The 19,710-nt window shown below is 46.7% G+C and overlaps 1 protein-coding gene across 1 annotated transcript in view; it reads right to left on the bottom strand.

The window, feature by feature from the left end:
* col25a1 (collagen type XXV alpha 1 chain) overlaps window positions 1-19,710 on the bottom strand; it is a 483,837-nt gene that overhangs the window by 35,304 nt on the left and 428,823 nt on the right. The window contains exons 25-27 of the mRNA XM_089129575.1: window positions 12,549-12,575; window positions 8,260-8,340; window positions 7,921-7,956 (exon numbers count right to left, since the gene is read on the bottom strand). Of these exons, the coding sequence (XP_088985701.1) occupies window positions 7,921-7,956; window positions 8,260-8,340; window positions 12,549-12,575 (144 nt within the window). The remainder of the gene's footprint in view (window positions 1-7,920; window positions 7,957-8,259; window positions 8,341-12,548; window positions 12,576-19,710) is intronic.

The following is a 19,710-nucleotide window of genomic DNA, read 5'->3' as shown; positions in this document are numbered from 1 at the left end:
TAAACAGCTTGTAATCAATGTCTTGTCATGTATCGTCATATTTACCTCAGAAGACCCACATCAACTCGTTAGTCAGATAGAAAAAAATAACTCAGAGAGGAGCATTTTGCTAAATACACTATATTACATATGCATTATAATCTTAAAGTTCTTCAATATTTAATGCATATTTTAATAAATCTGGCAAGTTTTTATGACAACCACCATTTAAATGTTTATATTTCATATAATCTTCTTATTATAAAAATAAATAAAAGTGTAATTTAAGTGATTCATTCATTATTACCTTCCTATTAGGCTAATGAAGCCTAGTAGGCTACAACTAGTCTCCCATAGTTTACAGCATTAGTTAAGAGATTTAATTCCCTTGAGAAAAATTGCCATTTATTGTAACTGATATCCAAAATAATCGATATTGAATCGAATCGAATCGTAATCGAATCGAATTGAAAGCTTGTGAATCGAAATCGAATCGAATTGTGAAATTTGTCTCAATACCCAGCCCTACTAAAAATGTACAAAAAGTGCCCTGGCCTTGAATGACAATGTAAGTAAAATAAGACTAAACCAAAATTAAATAACAAAGACTTGGTTGGTATTTTTCTCAGGAGATGTTTTAAGCATTTTACTTCAGACACCGGATTATCAGCAAACTGCCAAGAGAACTGCTAGCTGGCTAACGTTACTCAAAATAAACTAGCAATCTGCTCAGTCAGCATATTTGTGTTTGATCTGTGTGAAAAACTTGAAATATAATTGCTAGACCTACTTTTAGCTACCAAGCAACCTTTCCACAAGAGATCGATTGATTATATTTTTTAGTATTTTATAGTTAATGGAAATCAAATCAACCATTTATTTGAGTTAATCACTACATGACTGATTAACAGTAATGTAAATGCTAAATGCCCTAATACATGTTGATACTACAACAATGCAAAGTATATGTTCTTAACCTTGCAGTTTTTCACATATTATGTAAGACTCAATTTCTCCATTTTTTTTTGCACAAAACTCTCCAGAAAGTGTCATTTAATGGTTTATTTTCAAAAAAATTTCCCGGCAGGGCATACCCCCGGACCCCCCTATCATTGACTGTCCCCACCCAGGTTCAGGATTGCTCCTACGGCCCTGCACCTACTGGACGTAACTATGTAAAAATCGCATGTGCTGAAATAGTTGAAAAATCCCCACCATATAATATCTAATAAACAAGTTTAATCTATTTAATCAAGTCTTTTGGAACAAACATTGTTACCACAGTGTCAAATAATTCACATTAATCATCCAGTTGTTTTTAGGTTAAAAACAACATTTGTAAATAAATCATTCTGTTGGATGTACACAACTGTTCAAAAGTCTCTTCTGCTCACCAAGCCTGCATTGATACAGCCCCTACTTCATCGTCCCCAAGAAGACCGGTGGGTTACTGGACAGGACCCCAGCGCCTCATGCACATCAATTGCCTCGAGCTGTTGGCAGTACGCCTGGCCCTGCACCGCTTTCGAAGCACTGCTCAGGGGTCAACACGTACTTGTCCGTTCAGACAATACCATTACGGTAGCGTATATCAACCACCAGGGTGGTCTACGCTCACGTCGGTTGTCGCAGCTCGCTCGCCACCTCCTGTTATGGAGTCAGAAGCACCTGAGGTCCCTTCGTGCAGTGTACATTCCAGGAGTCCGGAACCTGGCGGCCGACGAGCTGTCACGGGTCCGCCCTATCTCCGGCGAATGGCGACTCCATCCCCAGACGGTCCAGCTGATTTGGGACCAGTTCGGGGAGGCACAGATAGACCTGTTCACCTCTTGGGACTCATCCCACTGCGCCCAGTTTATTCCCTGTCCGAGGGCACGCTCGGCACAGACGCACTGGCGCAGAGCTGGCCGCGGGGCCCAAGCAAGTATGCGTTTCCCCCAGTGAGCCTTCTTGCACGGGTGTTGTGAAAGATCAAGGAGGACGAGGAGCAGGTCTTGTTGGTAGCCCCTTACTGGCCCACCAAGACGTGGTTCTCCGAACTGATGCTCCTCGCGATAGCACCTCCTTGGCCTTTCCTCTGAGGACACTCTCAGAGAGGGGGCATCCTGTGGCACCCTCGTCCCGAGCTCTGGAGCCTACACCTGTGGCTCCTGGACGGGATGAGGCAGGTTTGAGTTCGCTGCCACCTGCGGTGGCGGCAACCATCACTTCCGCTAGAGCGTCGTCCACGAGACACCTCTACGCGTCGAAGTGGAACCTCTTCGTCAACTGGTGCTCTTCCCGCTGAGAAGACCCCGGAGATGTTCAATCGGTGTCGTGGTTTCCTTCCTGCAAGAGGGGTTGGAGCGTAGGCTGTCGCCCTCCACCCTTAAAGGTGCAATGTGTAACAAAGTTGAGTATCTATTAACAGAAATGCAATATGACATCCATAACTATGTTTTCAGTGGTGTATAAAGAACTTACTTAATTAACCGTAATGTTTTTATTACCTTAGAATGAGACATTAATAGCTCCATAACCGAGGGAATCCCCTTCTATGAAGGTCGCCATGTTGTGACGTCATATTCCTACCATAGCCGAACGCGAACAAACAGCGCTACAGAACGCGTTTCATCACTACCTTGAAAGAGAAGTAGCGGAAAGCTGGAAGCTAGCCTTACACTCCGTGAGTAGTGACTTTTCCCTTGTGAGTGGTGTAAAATATGTAGTTGGGATTGTTTCATGTAACTTAGTTCTCCCTCGCTGTGTTATGGGTTTGTTATGTTGGGGATAGATGTTCTGTTACGTTCGTGAGACAGCTGATGATTAGTATTCATGTCATTGACCGTAAAACAGTACGTTACAGGAATCACTAACCCGTCGATAGAGACTTTTACTAAAGTCTTTTATCACTAAAGTCGATCGCGAAGAATTTTAAAAATCAGAGAAAAAAAGCCTATTGTGTGTAGTAAATAGTATCTATGGGATGCGGAGATGACATGATTGTAACAGCGCGCGCACTTCCGACCTTTGGACTCATGCAGACGCGTCCCAGCTCAGCCACAGTAACAGCTCATATTAGCCAGCTAAACTATTACTACCCTGTTAAAAATATATAAAAAATATATAGCTGCTCCCTCGCTGTTGTAAGGCTGGGGCAGAGGCGTTGAGATCCATTTGCAGAGTTTTATTTAAACATGCAATGAAGCAGTGATAGACAGACATAAACTGTGCTAGTAACAGGGCAATCCAAAATCATCAACTTCATACAGGCAAGGGTCAGGGCAGGCAGCAAGGTTCACAGAAACGAGGATCCAGGCAGAGATCAGAGTACCAGAAAATCACAATAAACAGGAATAAACGCTCGGTAATGATAGCTGGTAGAATCAAGACTTCGCAAAGTCACAATGACAAACACAGTCCTTATAAAGGGGCAATAATGAGGAACAGGTGATGCAGATGGGACTAATCAGATGAACTAGGCAGGTGTAAATCCAAGGGGGAGATGGGAAATGCAGTTCCTTAATAATCTGGAGAGAGGGAACGGATGAAGCCAGAGGGAGGCGCAGCCGAGCTCTCTGTCACAGCTGTATTATGGGTTTGCTACAGTATGTGGGGAGAAATGTGCTGCTGGTTACGTTTGTGAGACAATCAGCTGATTATTATTTTATTAAATTATATATTAAAACCCTTGATCCTCACCTGACTGTGGCTTTGTAAACAGACAGTATTCATGATGTGGTTTATAATGGACTGTGGTACAGAAACAGTGACAATGTTACACACTCTTGGCTTACTCTGGCTATTCTCTGCTGTCTCAGCCGACGAGATGTTTGTCCCGTTTTAGCAACCGTAGCTTCTTCGAAAGGGAGGGGTGAGCAGTGGGCTGAGCCCTTAGTGCAAACCTGGTGCAAACTCGCAACCGAACCCCTAGATGTCGCTAAAAGTCACACATTGCTCCTTTAAGGTTTACGTCGCGGCCATTGCCGTGTCTCATGATGCAGTGAAAGGTAAGTCTATTGGGAAGCATGACCTGGTCATCAGGTTCCTGAGGGGAGCGAGGAGGCTAAATCCGCCTCGCCCTCCCCTCGTGCCCTCTTGGGACCTCTCAGTAGATCTAAGTGCTCTGCAGAGACCTCCCCTGGAGCCTTTGCAATCGGTAGAGTTTTAGTCCTGTCCTATGTAGACAACACTCCTGGTTGCATTGGCCTCCGTTAAGAGGGTAAGGGACCTGCACGCATTCTCCGTTGACGAAGCGTGCCTGGAGTTTGGGCCGGGTTACTCTCACGTGTTCTTGAGACCCCGGCCTGGACATGTGCCCAAGGTTCCTACCACTCCCTTCCGGGACCAGGTGGTGCACCTGCAAGCGCTGCCCCCGGAGGAGGCAGACCCAGCCTTGGCACTGCTCTGTCCGGTACGTGCGCTCCGTGCCTACGTTGACAGAACGCGGTGTTTCAGGACCTCAGACCAGCTCTTTGTCTGTTATGGGGGGAGCCAGAAGGGGAAGGGCTCTCTCAAAGCAACGGCTGTCTCGTGGACGCCATTGCTTTGGCTTACCAACAGCAAGGTCGACCGTGCCTCCTTGGTGTGACGGCCCACTCCACTCGGAGTGTGGCTTCCTCTTAGGCTTAGCGCATGGCGCCTCGCTAATAGACATTGCAGAGCTGCAGGCTGGGCGACACCAAACACCTTCGCAAGATTCTTATCTGCGAATAGAGCCGGTGTCCTCTCGCGTACTCGCTCCCGCCAGTACTGGACCCGCTTAGGTGTCTTCGCTTGCTCGCCATTCCACTCCTCGGACTGGATAAGTGCGATATTCCTCAGTTGAGTCCTCCAGCACTCCTGATGCGGGCACCACTGCTCTTGCTCTGGTGCCGGCTAGGTGCCTCCGTGTGCACGGTTCCCTATGGTAACTGTCACATGTGTATTATCCACTGTAAGCCTCTCTGAGCATGTGTCTTCCCTTGGCAAGCCATCTGCCACACCTGGGACTAAGATTCTAGCCACCCTTAGGTTGGTGCTCCAGTGATCTCCATATGTAGTCCCTACACGGCCATATGTGTATTCTTAAGTCTTCCCTACGGTAGGCATTTGGTAGCATGTCCCTCCCGGGATATGCTTCCCAGTGTACCTTGGTATTCCTGTGTTAAAGTAGGAACTCCTGGTTATAAGTTAAGTTTAGGAGTCCAGACTTTCACAGGGCACTGAAAGACAGCTGTGAAGATGGCGTGATGGCACAGATCCCCATTCTCCGTCATTCCGACATAACTCGGAGTGACTACGAAAGGGAACGTCTCGGTTGGGGATGTAACCCTCGTTCCCTGAGTAGGGAATGGAGACGTTACGTCTCCCTGCCACTTCTGCTGTACCGCTGGGTAGACACCTGAGTTCAGTCTCGGCTCCTCAGCGAAGACATACTGCGGTTGCGTTCACTTCCTCCTTTTATACCCACGGGGTGGGGCGGAGTTACGCTATGCAAATTTCTGCAGCCCCAAGGCATTTCATGCCATTGGCTCGTTGTTAAATACTCGAAGAGGATTGGCTTTCTATGCGAAACCCCCATTCTCCGTCATTCCGACGTAACGATGCACGTCGGTAAACTAGGAAATTAACTTGCGCTCCCTGGGCGGGTTGGCGCAAAAAGGAGGCGTGTGTCGGCGCAAACAATTCCTAGTGCTATTTTGCAGTTGCAGAAAACAATTGCGCCAATGATCAAAAAAACCTGGTCTAAAGTCAGTGGCGCGTTGCGCGTTGTGCATAATGCTATTTTAAGCGCGCCTGCTTGGCCATAATACAGAGAGTGAACAACGAGCATACACTGTAGATGATTCTCTCAGCTACACAGATGCATTTTACTTTTTGCAAATGATACATTATTATAAGAAAATATATAAACAGGAGGGAAATCATTGTTGTGTCCATGATGATGGGGAAAAATAGGCATAAAACTTACACAAGTTATTATATGCATGTTTAACCGAAGCTAATTTGGGTGGGTTTGTCCCATCCCCAATGTCCATTCTCTTTCTTTTACGGCCCTGATGAGAACATCGATCTTCTCGGCTGTGAACCGATTGTGAAGTGCGTCTGGTAAATGTGCCGTTAAAACAGAATTGCGCCATGGAACAAGCGCACCTCGTTCATCACGCTCTTAAAGGGAATGTGACATGACGCTCTTATTGGTTTATTTCCGTTACGCCCAAACCACACCTATGAATAATGAAGCTACTTCAGACCAACCCCTTTTAGATTTGCACCAGGCGCAAGAGGCATTTATCCCGCCGGGAAAATAGCAACAGCGCCGGGATCCGCCCACAAAGTTACTTTACCACAAAGTTGCTTTGACACTTGCGTTTTAGATCGTTAAAATAAGGCCCTAACTCTTTCACTGCCAATCTTTCACTGCCACATATGGCTCATTTCCACTGAGCGATACGGTACGGTTGTCAAAAGTTGTGAATGATACCAAAAAGTCTAACCATACCGTACCACTTTTTGGATACCCTTCTGTTGAGGTACATAGCACAGTGGTACGGTACTAAATGGTGGAGCTACATTGGTTGACAGAGTATTGTCACTTGCGCGTGCTACAAGGGCATTAGAAGCGGCATTTTTAAAATATACAGTTGAGATATAATACTACTGTTATTGTGTCATGAAGTGTAGTTTTAAGAGTTTTTCAGGCGAGAATGTAGTTTTTTTAAAGCTCAAATATGTAGTTTATTTATAGATTCATGATAATTTGACTGAGATCCATTCCAAGCAATCACCCGCCTGGAACAGCCTTTCCTCGGCTAGTCGTTCTGATGGTTGCCGCCGCTGACTCTGACGTCTCTGTAGTGGTTAAACATGAGATATACTTCGTCTTGTATAGACCTAACAGGCGATCTTTGGTCTTGTGAATCTATAATTTGTTCCCTGGCCAATAGTTTTGGCAGAAGGCTAGAATAGTGAAGTTTCACATATTTAAGCACTGTATATTTGACTCAATTGTTTGCTTTATGTTATAAGATTTACTGTATAGCTTTTTGTACCTCATACTTGTATAATGGTATACGGTATGGTAAATAATGATAAAACTAAAATCTAACAAAAAGAGATTGAGAGAGGTTGAGTTTTGTCATTTTTTTATTTTATTACAGATCATCTGTAATGTTGTTTATTGCAACATTTGTACCAATGCAATATGCAATACGTTACATATTGCCTGGAATAAGTTTAATATTTTTAAATTCAAACGAAAAGAGGCAGGGATGTGTTTTAGATTTAGTTATGTAACAAATAGGTTACCTTACATGCAGTGAATATAATCAGGCTATGCGTTGGCTGAACCACATTTGTTTGCCTATACTGTTTAAAATGTATTTAAATGAAATTGAAAATAAGCACAGTGGTGTTTTATAACATATTTTGTTTTATTGTTGCCTAAAATGTAGCCTACATACAGAGATAGCCGGAGTTGGAGAGTGCGCTGAGTGACACTTTCAAGAACAACGCTGTTCTATTAGCAGAATTACTGGACTTGTGTCCTCGGGACTCATTCTTCTGAGTTGGACTTTGCGTAGGCTACTTGGTATTGAGAAATATGATCTGCTGTATGTTATCCATTGTTGTTTACTATGTGTCTTTCTTCTTCACACGAAAATGATATTGTTCGCTGCTTTTCGGCAAACACCTCGCCTATCAAGTAAGGGTACTGTTGGCGGTGGAAACGCTAGCTGGATCATGATGAGCCGAACCGTACTGTACTGTACCGTACTGTACCATACCGTACCATACCGATCAGTGGAAACGAGCCAATAGAGCTGAACTTTGATGAAACATTACCAATAATGTGAATAACAACATTCCCCGTTCATCATAAATGTGTCAAATGACCCATTTTGGTATTTTTTCAAAGATGTAGGGAGGTTAGGGGGATAGGGGGGTTGGGGGGTTGGTGAAACATGGCTTGAGACTCACCCTGGGTCCCAGCTTGCCATCCAAGCCAGAAGCTCCCTGTGCATTTATGGAAGTATGAGTGGAGGTTTGAAAAGTGCAATTAGTATGTGATGAGTGAACTGGCCAAAAAAAAAAAAAAAACTTAACAGCTGTTAACAAAGATAAACAAATAGACATTTAACCAACACAGATTGAGAAAGATTAAGGGGCAGCAAATGAAGCTTGGTTGTCTGCACAAGTCAGGACAATAAAAACATACATTTATAACAGCAAACAAATGGAAAGGGTAGAAGATGTTGAGTCGAAATAAGTGAGGATAGAGGACTAAGATCCTAGGATGCACGGCTGTAGTGTACTTACAGGGAGACCCAGGGGTCCTCTGTCACCCTTATACCCAGTCTCCCCTCGCAGTCCCTTGAGACCAGGCAAACCTGGTTCCCCCTAAATAGGAGTACAGACAACAGTTTAGGGAATGCTCTGTAACATGAGACGAACTGCTGCAAGTCTCAAAGGATTCTGTATGTCCAAACTATCACTAAGCAAGTAATTACCTTTAAGTTTGACAGAAGGTGATTTGCTCTATGAACAATTAATGCCAAGTATGCAGCATGCCTTAAAACACCAAGGGCCCTAAAGTCTAAAGTCTAAAGTCAATGGCGTGTTGCGCATTGTTCATAATGCTATTTTAAGTGTGAATGCTTGGCCATAATGTAGCGGGTGCACAACTTTAATTCTCTCATCAACACAGATGCAGCAGTTTTTATTTTTGCAAATCATACATAATAACAAGGAAAAATATTAACACATTGAGGGAAATCATTCAAGGGTTGTCACAGCCCTCGTCTGCACCAGTCTGTCTTGTCATCAGCACTACACTTCCCATGATCCTCTCGTCTGCACACCTGAACTCACTCCCTCATCAGCCTCCCGTTCAGCGTCTTGTTTCATCATTTTCACCTGTTTGCACCTCATTATGTTTGATTCCTCCCTGTATTTAGTTCCTCTGTTTCATTCAGTTATTGTCGGTCAATGTGTGAATGTTACCCTGCGTGTTCCTGAAACCTGTCTTCCTTCCTGTATTTTGAATAAATATTGTTGTCATTGGAATCCTGACTCCTTGTCCTCTTCTGCCAGCACAGCACCGTGACAGATTGACCGACCCAATCAAAACGGACTCCTTTGCAGCCGTGGAACTGCTCTGTTTGGAGCAAGGAGACCGTTCCTTAGAGGAACATCTGGAGGATTTCCTCTACCTCGTTCCCTCTACAACCTTCCCGGACGACAGCCTCTGCAGCTTTTTATATGCCGGCCTCAACACCGCCACCAGAGAGCAGTTGTCCGGGAAGGGTCCCCAGTGGAGCTTCGCGGCTTATGTGGAGTGGGTGCTGGTATGCTGTGGATCATCTTTCACCGTCGATGACGTCACCAGCCCCACTCCAACGCCCGAGCCCTCATCTCCGCTGGTTCCGTCCAGCCCCGCCGAGCCCGAGCTCTCTTCATCGCTGGTTCCGTCCAGCCCCGCCGAGCCCGAGCTCTCCTCATCGCTGGTTCCGTCCAGCCCCGCCGAGCCCGAGCTCTCCTCATCGCTGGTTCCGTCCAGCCCCGCCGAGCCCGTCCAGCCATCGCCAGAGACCGTCCAGCCATCGATCGAGACCGTCCAGCCAGCGCCCGAGACCATCCAGCCAGCGCCCGAGACCGTCCAGCCAGCGCCCGAGACCGTCCAGCCAGCGCCCGAGACCGTCCAGCCAGAGCCCGAGACAGCCCAGCCAGAGCCCGAGACAGCCCAGCCAGAGCCAGAGACAGCCCAGCCCGAGACCGCTTCGCCAGAGCCCGCTGAACCCGCGCCAGAGTCTGAAGCCCGCGCCTGCCTCCCTCTCCCACCTCCGCTGTTGGTGTCTTCAGGTTCTACTGTTTTGCCTCTACTGAGCCCTGTCGACCCTGCTGCCCATCCACAGCTACCCGCCAGTATTGCTGTGGAACCACTTCCAGGTGTCCAGGCCTCAGCATCGCCCTGGTCAGTGGATCCCCTATCCTCGCCTCAATCCCCTGAACCTCTGATTCCACCTTGGCCCTCCGACCCTACAGCTTCTCTTCGGCTCATTGTGCCCTCATCTCCGCCGGGTCTCGTCAGCCCTATATCTCCACCAGGCTCACTCCTCCTTCCTTCCTCGCATTGGTCAGCCGTCACCCTGGTTCCACCTCGGGACTCTGTGCTACCGGCTTCGCCTCTGCCCTGCATCCCTTCTGCTCCACCAGGCTCCATCTTCCCTCCTGCTCCTCAGTTGTCCTCCCTCACACTGGTTACCCCACGGGCTTTCAGAGCCCCTTCTCCGCCTCGGTCCCATGAGCCTGCAGATCCGCCTTGGCCCTCCAGATCTGTGGTGTCGCCTCGGCTCTGGGTCCCTCTGGCTCAGTTGTGGCTCCCTAGAACTCCTTCGGGGTCTTCACCGCCGTGGCCTCCCGAAGGGCCCTCACCGCCCTGGTCTCACCCTGAGCCCGCTCCGCCCTGGTCTCGTCCTCAGCCTGCTCCGCCCTGGCCACGCCCTCAACCTGCTCCGCCCTGGCCACGCCCTCAACCTGCTCCGCCCTGGCCACGCCCTCTACCTGACAGTGGTGTCCATGAAGATGTAAAAAAATGTAGGCCTAAATCTAGCTTACACATTTACCCACATTTTTCAGGCTAATTGTAGTAAGGATTAGACCAGTTTACCAGTCTTTCACTGCCCTGACAAGAACGTTGGTCTCCTCGGCTGTGAACGCTCCTGGAGCGCACCTGGTAAACCTGCCATAATATTAACAATCCGCCATGCAACGTGCGCACCTGCTCTTAACTCTTTCCCCGCCAAACACGGAATTTTCCGTGTTTAATGAAAAAACGCATCTGCGCCAAACACGGAATTTTCCGGGTATCCGTGTTTTAGGTGGTATACGGTAAGGAAGACCTGCGCGCATGTCCTGAATGATTGCGCAACTCTTTGATCAGAGAAACAGATCGCAATCGTCTCAAACAGTGGAGTAGTGAGAATGTATCAGACAGACAATGCAGAGGTATATGGCTGAAGTACTGGAGGTTAATGGACTCGGAGTCCGATCACTCTTTATTTGATAATTCTGAATCTGATCGGGACGAAGTAGTCAGTGAGAGAGATGCACATGTTCATGCTAGCCATGGACGTGCCGCAGATAGATCGTATAATATTATGACACTATATTATGTATGTGTGTGTGCAGGCATTTATGTGTGGCTGTCTAAATATGAAGGTGTAATTGTCAAATTATTTCTCTCTTTGTGCACATTTACCACATTGTAATATGTATTTGTGTGTGTGTGTGTGTGTGTGTGTGTGTGTGTGTGTGTGTGTGTGTGTGTGTGTCTAGGCCTGTTTATTGTAATTCCAATTATTCATAGGTAGAACACAGAGAGGCAGAGGCAGAAGTTTTATTGCAAAAGTTACATTTCCCTTACATCCTGGGAAATTTGATATATTTTACATTTATTTTATGTTTTTAATTTATTTTGGAAAGTTTTATATATGAAGGAAACAACATCTGAATGTATTCTGCTTTTAAATGCACTTGTTTGATAAAAACACCTTTTTCTCAGTTTTTTTGTCCAAAATGTTGTGTTTTTGACAAAATCTACCTCTGTTCAAGAGGCAATAAAAAAAGAACAGATGAAGATAAAATAAAAACGTTTTTTTGCCTAAAAGCAGAGGCTCAGATCTTTATTTTTATATATATCATCTTCATATATTCATGGAAGAAAATATTCAGCGGGGGCATTCAAATTTAGCGAAAATCGTCAAAAACCCTGGCGGTGGCTGGCAACTTTTTTTTAAAACGCTGGCGGGGAAAGAGTTAAAGGTGTGTTGGATGACACTCTGATTGGTTTATTTCACGTTACACCAAAACCACACTTATGAATAATGAAGCTATTTCAGACCAACCCCTTTTAAACTTGCGTTGGGCGCAAGAGTCATTTATCCCGCCGGTAAAATAGCAACAGCGCCCAAGATCGCGCTTGATACTTGTATTTCAGATCGTTAAAATAGGGCCCCAAATGTGGTAATTCAGAAAGGCATTAAAGGTGTAGTTCAATTTTGAAAAAAACATTTGCTGATAATTTTCTCACCCCCATGTCATCCAAGATGTCCATGTCATTCTTTCTTCAGTCTAAAAGAAATTAAGGTTTTTGATGAAAACATTCCAGCACGTTTCTCCATATAATGCACTTCAAACGGTTCAAGGTCCAAAAGACACTTTCAGTACAAACTCGAAACGAATCTTTTTCTGAGTCATTTGGTTCATTCAACGAACGAAACGAACAAATTGACTAGAAAAAAGATTCGTTCATTTTGATGAACGAGTTCGAACAGGAGAGTCATGAACGTGCATCGCAGTACAGAGCAAGGCGACCATTTGAGCTTATAAGTGTCTTTTGGACCTTGAACCTTGGTTCCCACTGAAATGCATAATATGGAGAAAAATGCTGGAATGTTTTCATCAAAAACCTTAATTTCTTTTCGATTGAAGAAAGAAAGACATGTATATCTTGGATGACATGGGTGTGAGTAAATTATCAGCAAAAGTTTTTTCAAAAGTGAACTAATCCTTTAACTTAATTTATGCTCCACCCAGTAATGACGTACCTTTGGGCCAGGGAATCCATGAGGACCCTGCAACACATTAATTATTAATTAAAGATGGGGTAGGTTAAAATTTTCTAAAAAAAAAAAACCTTTTCCCTAAATTTGTTTAAACTGTCTATATATACACCAATACATAATTAAAATGTAAGTACTCTGAAAATAGAAAGAAAGTATGCAAATCGAGTGTATGTAGTCCTCTCAGTGCTGCAATAAACACAGCTCATTATTTAATTGACTCCCACCCCCTCCTTTCTGGGATCCTTACAAAGCCACGTCCCCAAAACACATGAACGCACGCTGCCAACCGCGCTCAGCTGGAGGACGCCATTACCAGCACCACATCATGTCAGAATCACATGTAATAAAATGCCTAACTTTATCATTAATATAAACAACTAACATGGCTGGTAGTACTCACTATCAAGCTAGCACATCAATACTATTATTATTATTATTAAGCTCCTGCATTGGGTATGGGTTCACATCCCGTCCCTGTGCGTTGAGCCGACCAGATGAACCAGTTCTTTCCAGTGCCGGCGATCTTGTGCCAGCTGCTCTGCATCCTCCATAGCGACTCCGTGTTGTTGGAGGTCACCCGCAAGGACGTCAAGCCATCGGGTGCGAGGCTTACCTCGTGGTCGTCTCCAGCCTGCAGCTCTCAACATCAATACTGGTAATGGTAAAGTTTAAAATATATCGAGTTTGATTCGGTTACGAGCTAGTAACATAAACTAAAAACAGGTTGCTTGCATTGATACACGTTTTCCCATTACCATCAGTTACACTGTGATGAAGGTGAATTTTGTGTAAAATTCATAACATATGAATGTGTTCTACATGTAAAAGCTTCCAAGAAAGCACTGTTGGCGTCACTCTTCAGCCCCTGGTTGTCAGTTGTCGCCACGGCTGGAAAGCACCGCCGATATTGACTCTCGTCTGACTTCTTGCTTTATCCAAAGACTTTTTGGTCATAGCCTTTTCAAATACTGTCTTCTTTTGACTCCTCTTTTTCTGCCATAATTGTGATTCTTCCTAGCTTCCTTGTCTCTTTCGTTCCACTCCTCGAGCAAACGTGTGCATGCATGTTCTTACGCTGCAGTGCTGGTAGCCATGGTAGCGAGGGAGAGTGGCAGTCGCCCAGCCAATCATTTATTTTGTCCCAGTTGGAAATAATGAGCTGTGTTTATTGCAGCACTGAGAGGACCACAGACACACGATTTGTATACTTTTTCAGAGTTCTTACATTTATTATATTATATTTATGTATTGGTATACATAGACAGTTTAAACAAATTTGGGAAAAAGTTTTTTTTAGAAAAATTTTACCTACCCTGCCTTTAACACATGCAAGCATTAATAACTCTCTCGCACGCACACACTCACACACGCATTTATAAACTTTTAAAAGGTCGAATTTTTTAAGGCCTCATGTTCTTTTAGGTCTCTCAGAGAATTGTCCTGAATAGCATGACAATAAATTGCAGACTTTCATAACTGTTTTAAGAATGTAGAGAACAGGGGCAAAGAGTCCTTTTTGTGATGCTTATACTTAGGTTATTTGGATATATCCATAGCTAAAATAAATAAATCTAAACTCTCCTTAAAGGTGCCATGTGTGAGGTTAAAATATCCAAAAAAATGAGCTACACGCATACAAAGAATAGGCCGATTTCACAAAAATGGCCACCGAGACGGGAAGTAGGGTAAACTTTTTTTTCGGTGACAGCGCTAGTCACTAGCGCAGCACAGTTGTGTCATAGTCCTTCGTCTGCACCAGTCTGTCTTTGTCATCTGCACTACACGTCCCAGGATCCTCTTGTCTCCATACCTGAACTCACTCCCTCATCAGCCACCTTGATCATCTGTGTCACCTGTTTTCACCTCATTATGTTTGATTCCTGCCTGTATTTAGTTCTCCCTCATTCAGTCAGTCTTTGTCGGTCGTTGTAACTGTTACCCTTAGTTTTGGTGAGTGTACCTGGTTTTGAGTTTAACTAAAGTAATTGAATTGGAGCATTTGCCTCTTCGGTCTTCTTCTTCTGCCTGCACTGCACCACAAACCGTGACAGAACGACCGACCTAAAGTAGTGGCAGCATGGGACTTCTCCTCACCCCAGCTCTCCATTTTTCAATATTTTCCAAGATGGTCAGGCCATAGAGGAGTATGTTGCCAAATTCCTGGAACTCTCTGCTGGGGTAAGCTTGTCAGATGAAATCTCCAAGACTGTCTTTTGGTTGGGCCTGGATGATCATCTGTACCAGCAAGCCCCAGCAGCAGCGTTTCCAGGAACCCTCGCCGGTTACCTGGACCATGAGTTGTGGTTGAGTGGGTCAGCCTTCACTGTTGGTGAGGCTGAAGATGACAGCACCACTCAACCACACACACCCACCATCTTCACCTCACCAGCCATCATCGCCTTCCAGCCTGAGCCCTCTTCATCGCTGGTTCCGTCCAGCCCCGCCGAGCCTGAACCCTCCTCATCCCTGGTTCCGTCCAGCCCTGCTGAGCCTAAGCCCTCTTCATCGCTGATTCCGTCCAGCCCCGCCGAGCCTGAGCCGTCCTCCTCACTGGTTCCGTCCAGCCCCGCTGAGCCTGAACCCTCCTCATCGCTGGTTCCGTCCAGCCCAGCCGTGACCGTCCAGCCCGAGACCGTCCAGCCCGAGACCGAAGAGCACCAGTTGACGAAGAGGTTCCACTTCAACGCATAGACGTGTCTAGTGAACGACGCCCTAGCGGAAGTGATGGTAGCCACCACCGTTGGTGGTAGGGTACTCAAACCTGCCTCGTCCCGTCCAGGAGCCACACGTGGAGGTTCCAAGATCGGGACGAGGGTGCCACAGGGTGCCGTGTCCCTGAGAAAGGAGGTCCTTCCTCAGAGGAATGGGCCAAGGAGGTGCTGTCGCGAGGAGAGTGAGTTCGGAGAACCAGGTCCGGGTGGGCCAATACGGCGCGACCAGAATGACCTGCTCCTTGTCCTCCCTGACCTTGCGCAGGGTCTGCGCAAGAAGGCTCACTGGGGGAAACGCATATTTGCGGCCCTGCGGCCAGCTGTGCGCCAGTGCATCCGTGCCGAGCGTGCCCTCGGTCAGGGAATAATACTGGGCGCAATGGGTCAAGTCGTGAGAGGCAAACAGATCTATCTGTGCGTCCCCGAACTGGTCCCAAATCAGCTGGACCGACTGGGCATGGAGTCGCACATTCTCCAAGGAGGGTCTAAAACCGGGACAGCTCGTCGGCTGCACGGTTCAGGGCTCCGGGAGTATAAACGGCACGAAGGGACCTCAGGCGCTTCTGACTCCATATGAGGAGGTGGCAGGCGAGTTGTGACATACAGCGGGAGCGCAGACCACCATGATGGTTGATGTACGCTACAGTTTTGTCTGTTCGGACTAGTACATGCTGGTTCTTGAGCACGGCTCGGAAGCGGCGCAGAGCGAGCTGTACAGCCAGCAACTCGAGGCAATTGACATGCCAAATTTGCTGGGGACCCGTCCAGGAGCCCGCGACAGCATGTCCATTGCACATGGCACCCCAGCCCGTGGCAGAGGCATATGTCGTTACAACGACATGCCGGGAAGCTCGTTCCAGGGACATGCCGGCCGTAGAAAACTGAAGTTCCTCCACGGGGTGAAGGTCTGATGACAGGTCAGAGTAATTGGTACCCGGAGCGTGCCGTGATGTCATGCCCACCTCGGGACTCGGTCATGAAGCCAATGCTGAAGCGGTCTCATATGAAGCAATCCAAGCGGCGTTGCTGCGGCTGCGGATGCCATATGCCCCAGGAGCCTCAGAAAAAGTTTCAGTGGAACCGCACTCTTGCCCTCAAACTGCTCAGGCAAGTCAGCAGTGACTGCGCGCGCTCGTTCGTAAGCTGCGCAGACATGACGACCGAGTCAATATCCATACCGAGAAAAGAGATCCTCTGCACGGGGCAAAGTTTGCTCTTTTCCAAGTTGACCCGAAGGCCCAGACAAGCTAGGTGCTGGAGCATGAGGTCCCTGTGTTCACAAACCTGATCTCGAAAGTGAGCTAGGATCAGCCAGTCGTCGAGGTAATTCAGGATGCGAACCCCGTGTTCTTGGAGGGGAACAAGGGCTGCCTCGACGACCTTCGTGAAGACGCGAGGAGACAGAGCTAGCCCGAAAGGGAGAACCACGTACTGATATGTCGAGGAAGAATGGAGACATGGAAGTAGGCGTCCTTCAGGTCGATTGCTGCAAACCAATTCTGGGGCCGCACACATTCGAAAATGCGTTTGGCGGTGAGCATCTTGAACGGCAGCCTAAGAAGGGAGCGGTTCAACACACGCAGGTCCAGGATTGGCCGTAACCCACCGGTTTTCTTGGGGACAATGAAGTACGGGCTGTAGAAGCCGGACTTCATTTCGGCTGGAGGGACAGTCTCGATAGCACCCTTCGCCAGCAGGGTAGCAATCTCCGCTCTCATGATAGGGGCATAGCCACCGACCAATGTGGAGCGGACTCCCCTGAAGCGGGGAGGAGACCATGCAAACTGAATCACGTAGCCGAGCCTGATCGTCCGAGCGATCCAGCGGGACAGATTGGGAAGTTCTAACCAGGCTACCAAAACTGTACCAGTGGGGTCAACGGATCACAGACTCCCCACCAGAGGTGCAGCGAAGCGGAATGACTGGCCCGGACACGGACGGCATAACGGCCCGATGGGGGCGCAGTCATCCTGACAGAGGAGACGAGGGGAGGATGAACGTCCCACGGGGGTCTGCTCTGCCAGGGGCTGGCGACAGAAAGGGATGAGAGTGGCACGGTCCGAGGACGGCTCGCATTGTCATCCGACTCTGGGACAGAGGAGGACGAGGGGTGCACGGCTCGGGGGCGGTGCACCGTGTCGTCCAAGAACTCTGTGTGCTCAGGGATGGATGTGTTACTTCTTTTAAAAAACAAAAGATTCTCCGCCGGCCCTCCACCAGGGGAAGGAGTGGTCCTGCTACCATCTCCTGAGAAGTAACCATCAACATCCCTGAGCAGCCTGTCTCAGGAGCGCCACTTAACCCGGCGTATAGCAGGGGCGGGGCTCAGAGAGGGCTGTGGTGTCCCACTGTGGCCTCCAGAGCCAGCCTGTGTGAACAGGCGTAGTGGAAGCCGCAGGAGGGCACCTTCGGCAGTGGGCAGACTGAGGGATCTGAGTGGACGGCGGGGCCGTCGGGACAGATAAGCCTCTGTCTGCTCGAGGCCGGTTGAGAACTGTTGGGCAAAGCACTCAACCTCACCGCCGAAGAGGCTGACCTGGGATATGGGGGTGTCAAGCGGAAAGGTCCGCCTGACATCCTGCACATCGGACAGGTTCGGCCACAGAATGGTGGGCATCACCTGATCCAGGGAGCGCACAATCACTTTTTGGCAGCTCATTGAAGAGCCCTGGGGCAGTCCCGCCCTCGTCCGTGAGCATCCGGGTTAGGTAGACCAGCAGAATAGTCATGGCATGCAGAGAGGCGGCTGCCTGTCCTTAGCACTATAGAATCACACCAACACCGGAGAGAGAGGCTCGTCTCGCAGAGTGAAGTCAGAAATGGCTGTGGAGTGAAGAGATACTCTTGGCTCCGAAGCGAAAACATGCCTGATTTGATCCTTAAATACCCACAGCTGATAAGGCACAGGTGAGCGGAGTTACATGCAAATTCTGGAGACCCATGGCATTTCTTTGCCATTGTATCGTTTTATATTGATTGAAGCTGATAGGCTTTCTAAGCGAAAATCCCATTCCCATTCGTCGTCATCCGACGGAACTCGGAGTGACAACAAAAGGGAACCAGGAGTGGATCAAGAGCGGAGTGACAACAGAACGGTAAGAGTGGAGAGAGGAACGTGCTTTTACTCCAGTCCAGGCTTTTATTACATCTCCATAAGCAGTGTGAACCTTCCAACCCATTCAAACTAAAATTAAGACGTTTATTACACTATTTGGCGGCCTTAAAAGAATGCAAATCACAGGGTAATTTAAGACATAAGGACCCTGATATTGACGGAAATCCATCGTACTCCCATAACAACGGATAAATTGCATACCTCATATATTAGTAAATATATTGTCTCACATTTTTAAATATATGAAAATTGCTTATGTTATATGCAATATATGTATTAACACCATATAATTCTGTATGTTTTCAAATATACTGTTAAACCATTTATGATAAGATTTAATTTCTTTTCATTAGGGAACCCCAGACAGTTAATATTGTGTAACATCATGATTTTTTTTTATTACTGATTAGTCCAGGAGATTGCATGAATGAAGTGAGTATTACATGTTTCTTTTTTTTTTAAAAACATGATGTTACACAATATTTAACTGTCTGAAAGATTTTAACTATTATGAAAAGAACATATAATTCCATAATTTTTTTAACAAAAGCCACTCGATTTCACTCATAGCCTACAATCAGACATCATTTCAATTTATTTATTTATTGTTTTTCTATATATTTACGTTGAATGTGAGAAGTTATCAAGTGTCATGCCATTTATGAATGGAACTTTATGTAAGCAAACGTCAAGAATTTGTAACCTTTGTCCAATTTCGATGTTTTCACAGCTGCCTGAAAAATATCAACAAAACTGAAAACATCTGCTATTCTTACTTTTCTCAGATATATGAATGATTGAGAGAAAACAAGCTGTTCACAGTCCATTTTGAGAATGAATGTCGATCATAGCTGGTCGTATTGTTGTCGTCTGTGTCTGACGTGATTTAACTTCTTCCCAGTTGTTCCATGAAAACACGGAAAGCTGTGAAGTGATTACTGTAGGTTGTTTCTTCTTTGGGTTGACATAAACATCATAAAAAGGTAAGCAACAGGACAGACCGCTTTTAGTCTCCGCATATTTGTCCAACTGTGCTAGCGCTAAACGCTTTCATCTGAAAAATGTTTACCCTACTTCCGGTCTCGGTCACCATCTTGTGAAATAGGCCTATGAGAAGAAATAAGGTTGATAATGTCATTAAAAAAAATGACAAGTTATAGTGCTGCAGAGATATTAACCTGAATTAGGATGCAATACCAGTTCTCGCCATGGGAGGCGGTATTTGGGCGGGCAACATAACCAACAGCCAAACTGCAATACATACACGAATAACTCGCACGGCTTGTGTACTTGAACCTGATGTCAATCGTGTGGAAAG

The sequence above is a fragment of the Pimephales promelas genome, chromosome 1, assembly GCF_988280905.1.
Source record: "Pimephales promelas chromosome 1, fPimPro1.hap1.1, whole genome shotgun sequence".
Lineage (NCBI taxonomy): Eukaryota > Metazoa > Chordata > Actinopteri > Cypriniformes > Leuciscidae > Pimephales > Pimephales promelas.
The sequence above is the reverse complement of the archived record's forward strand: the minus strand, read 5'-3'. Positions and strand labels throughout refer to the sequence as shown.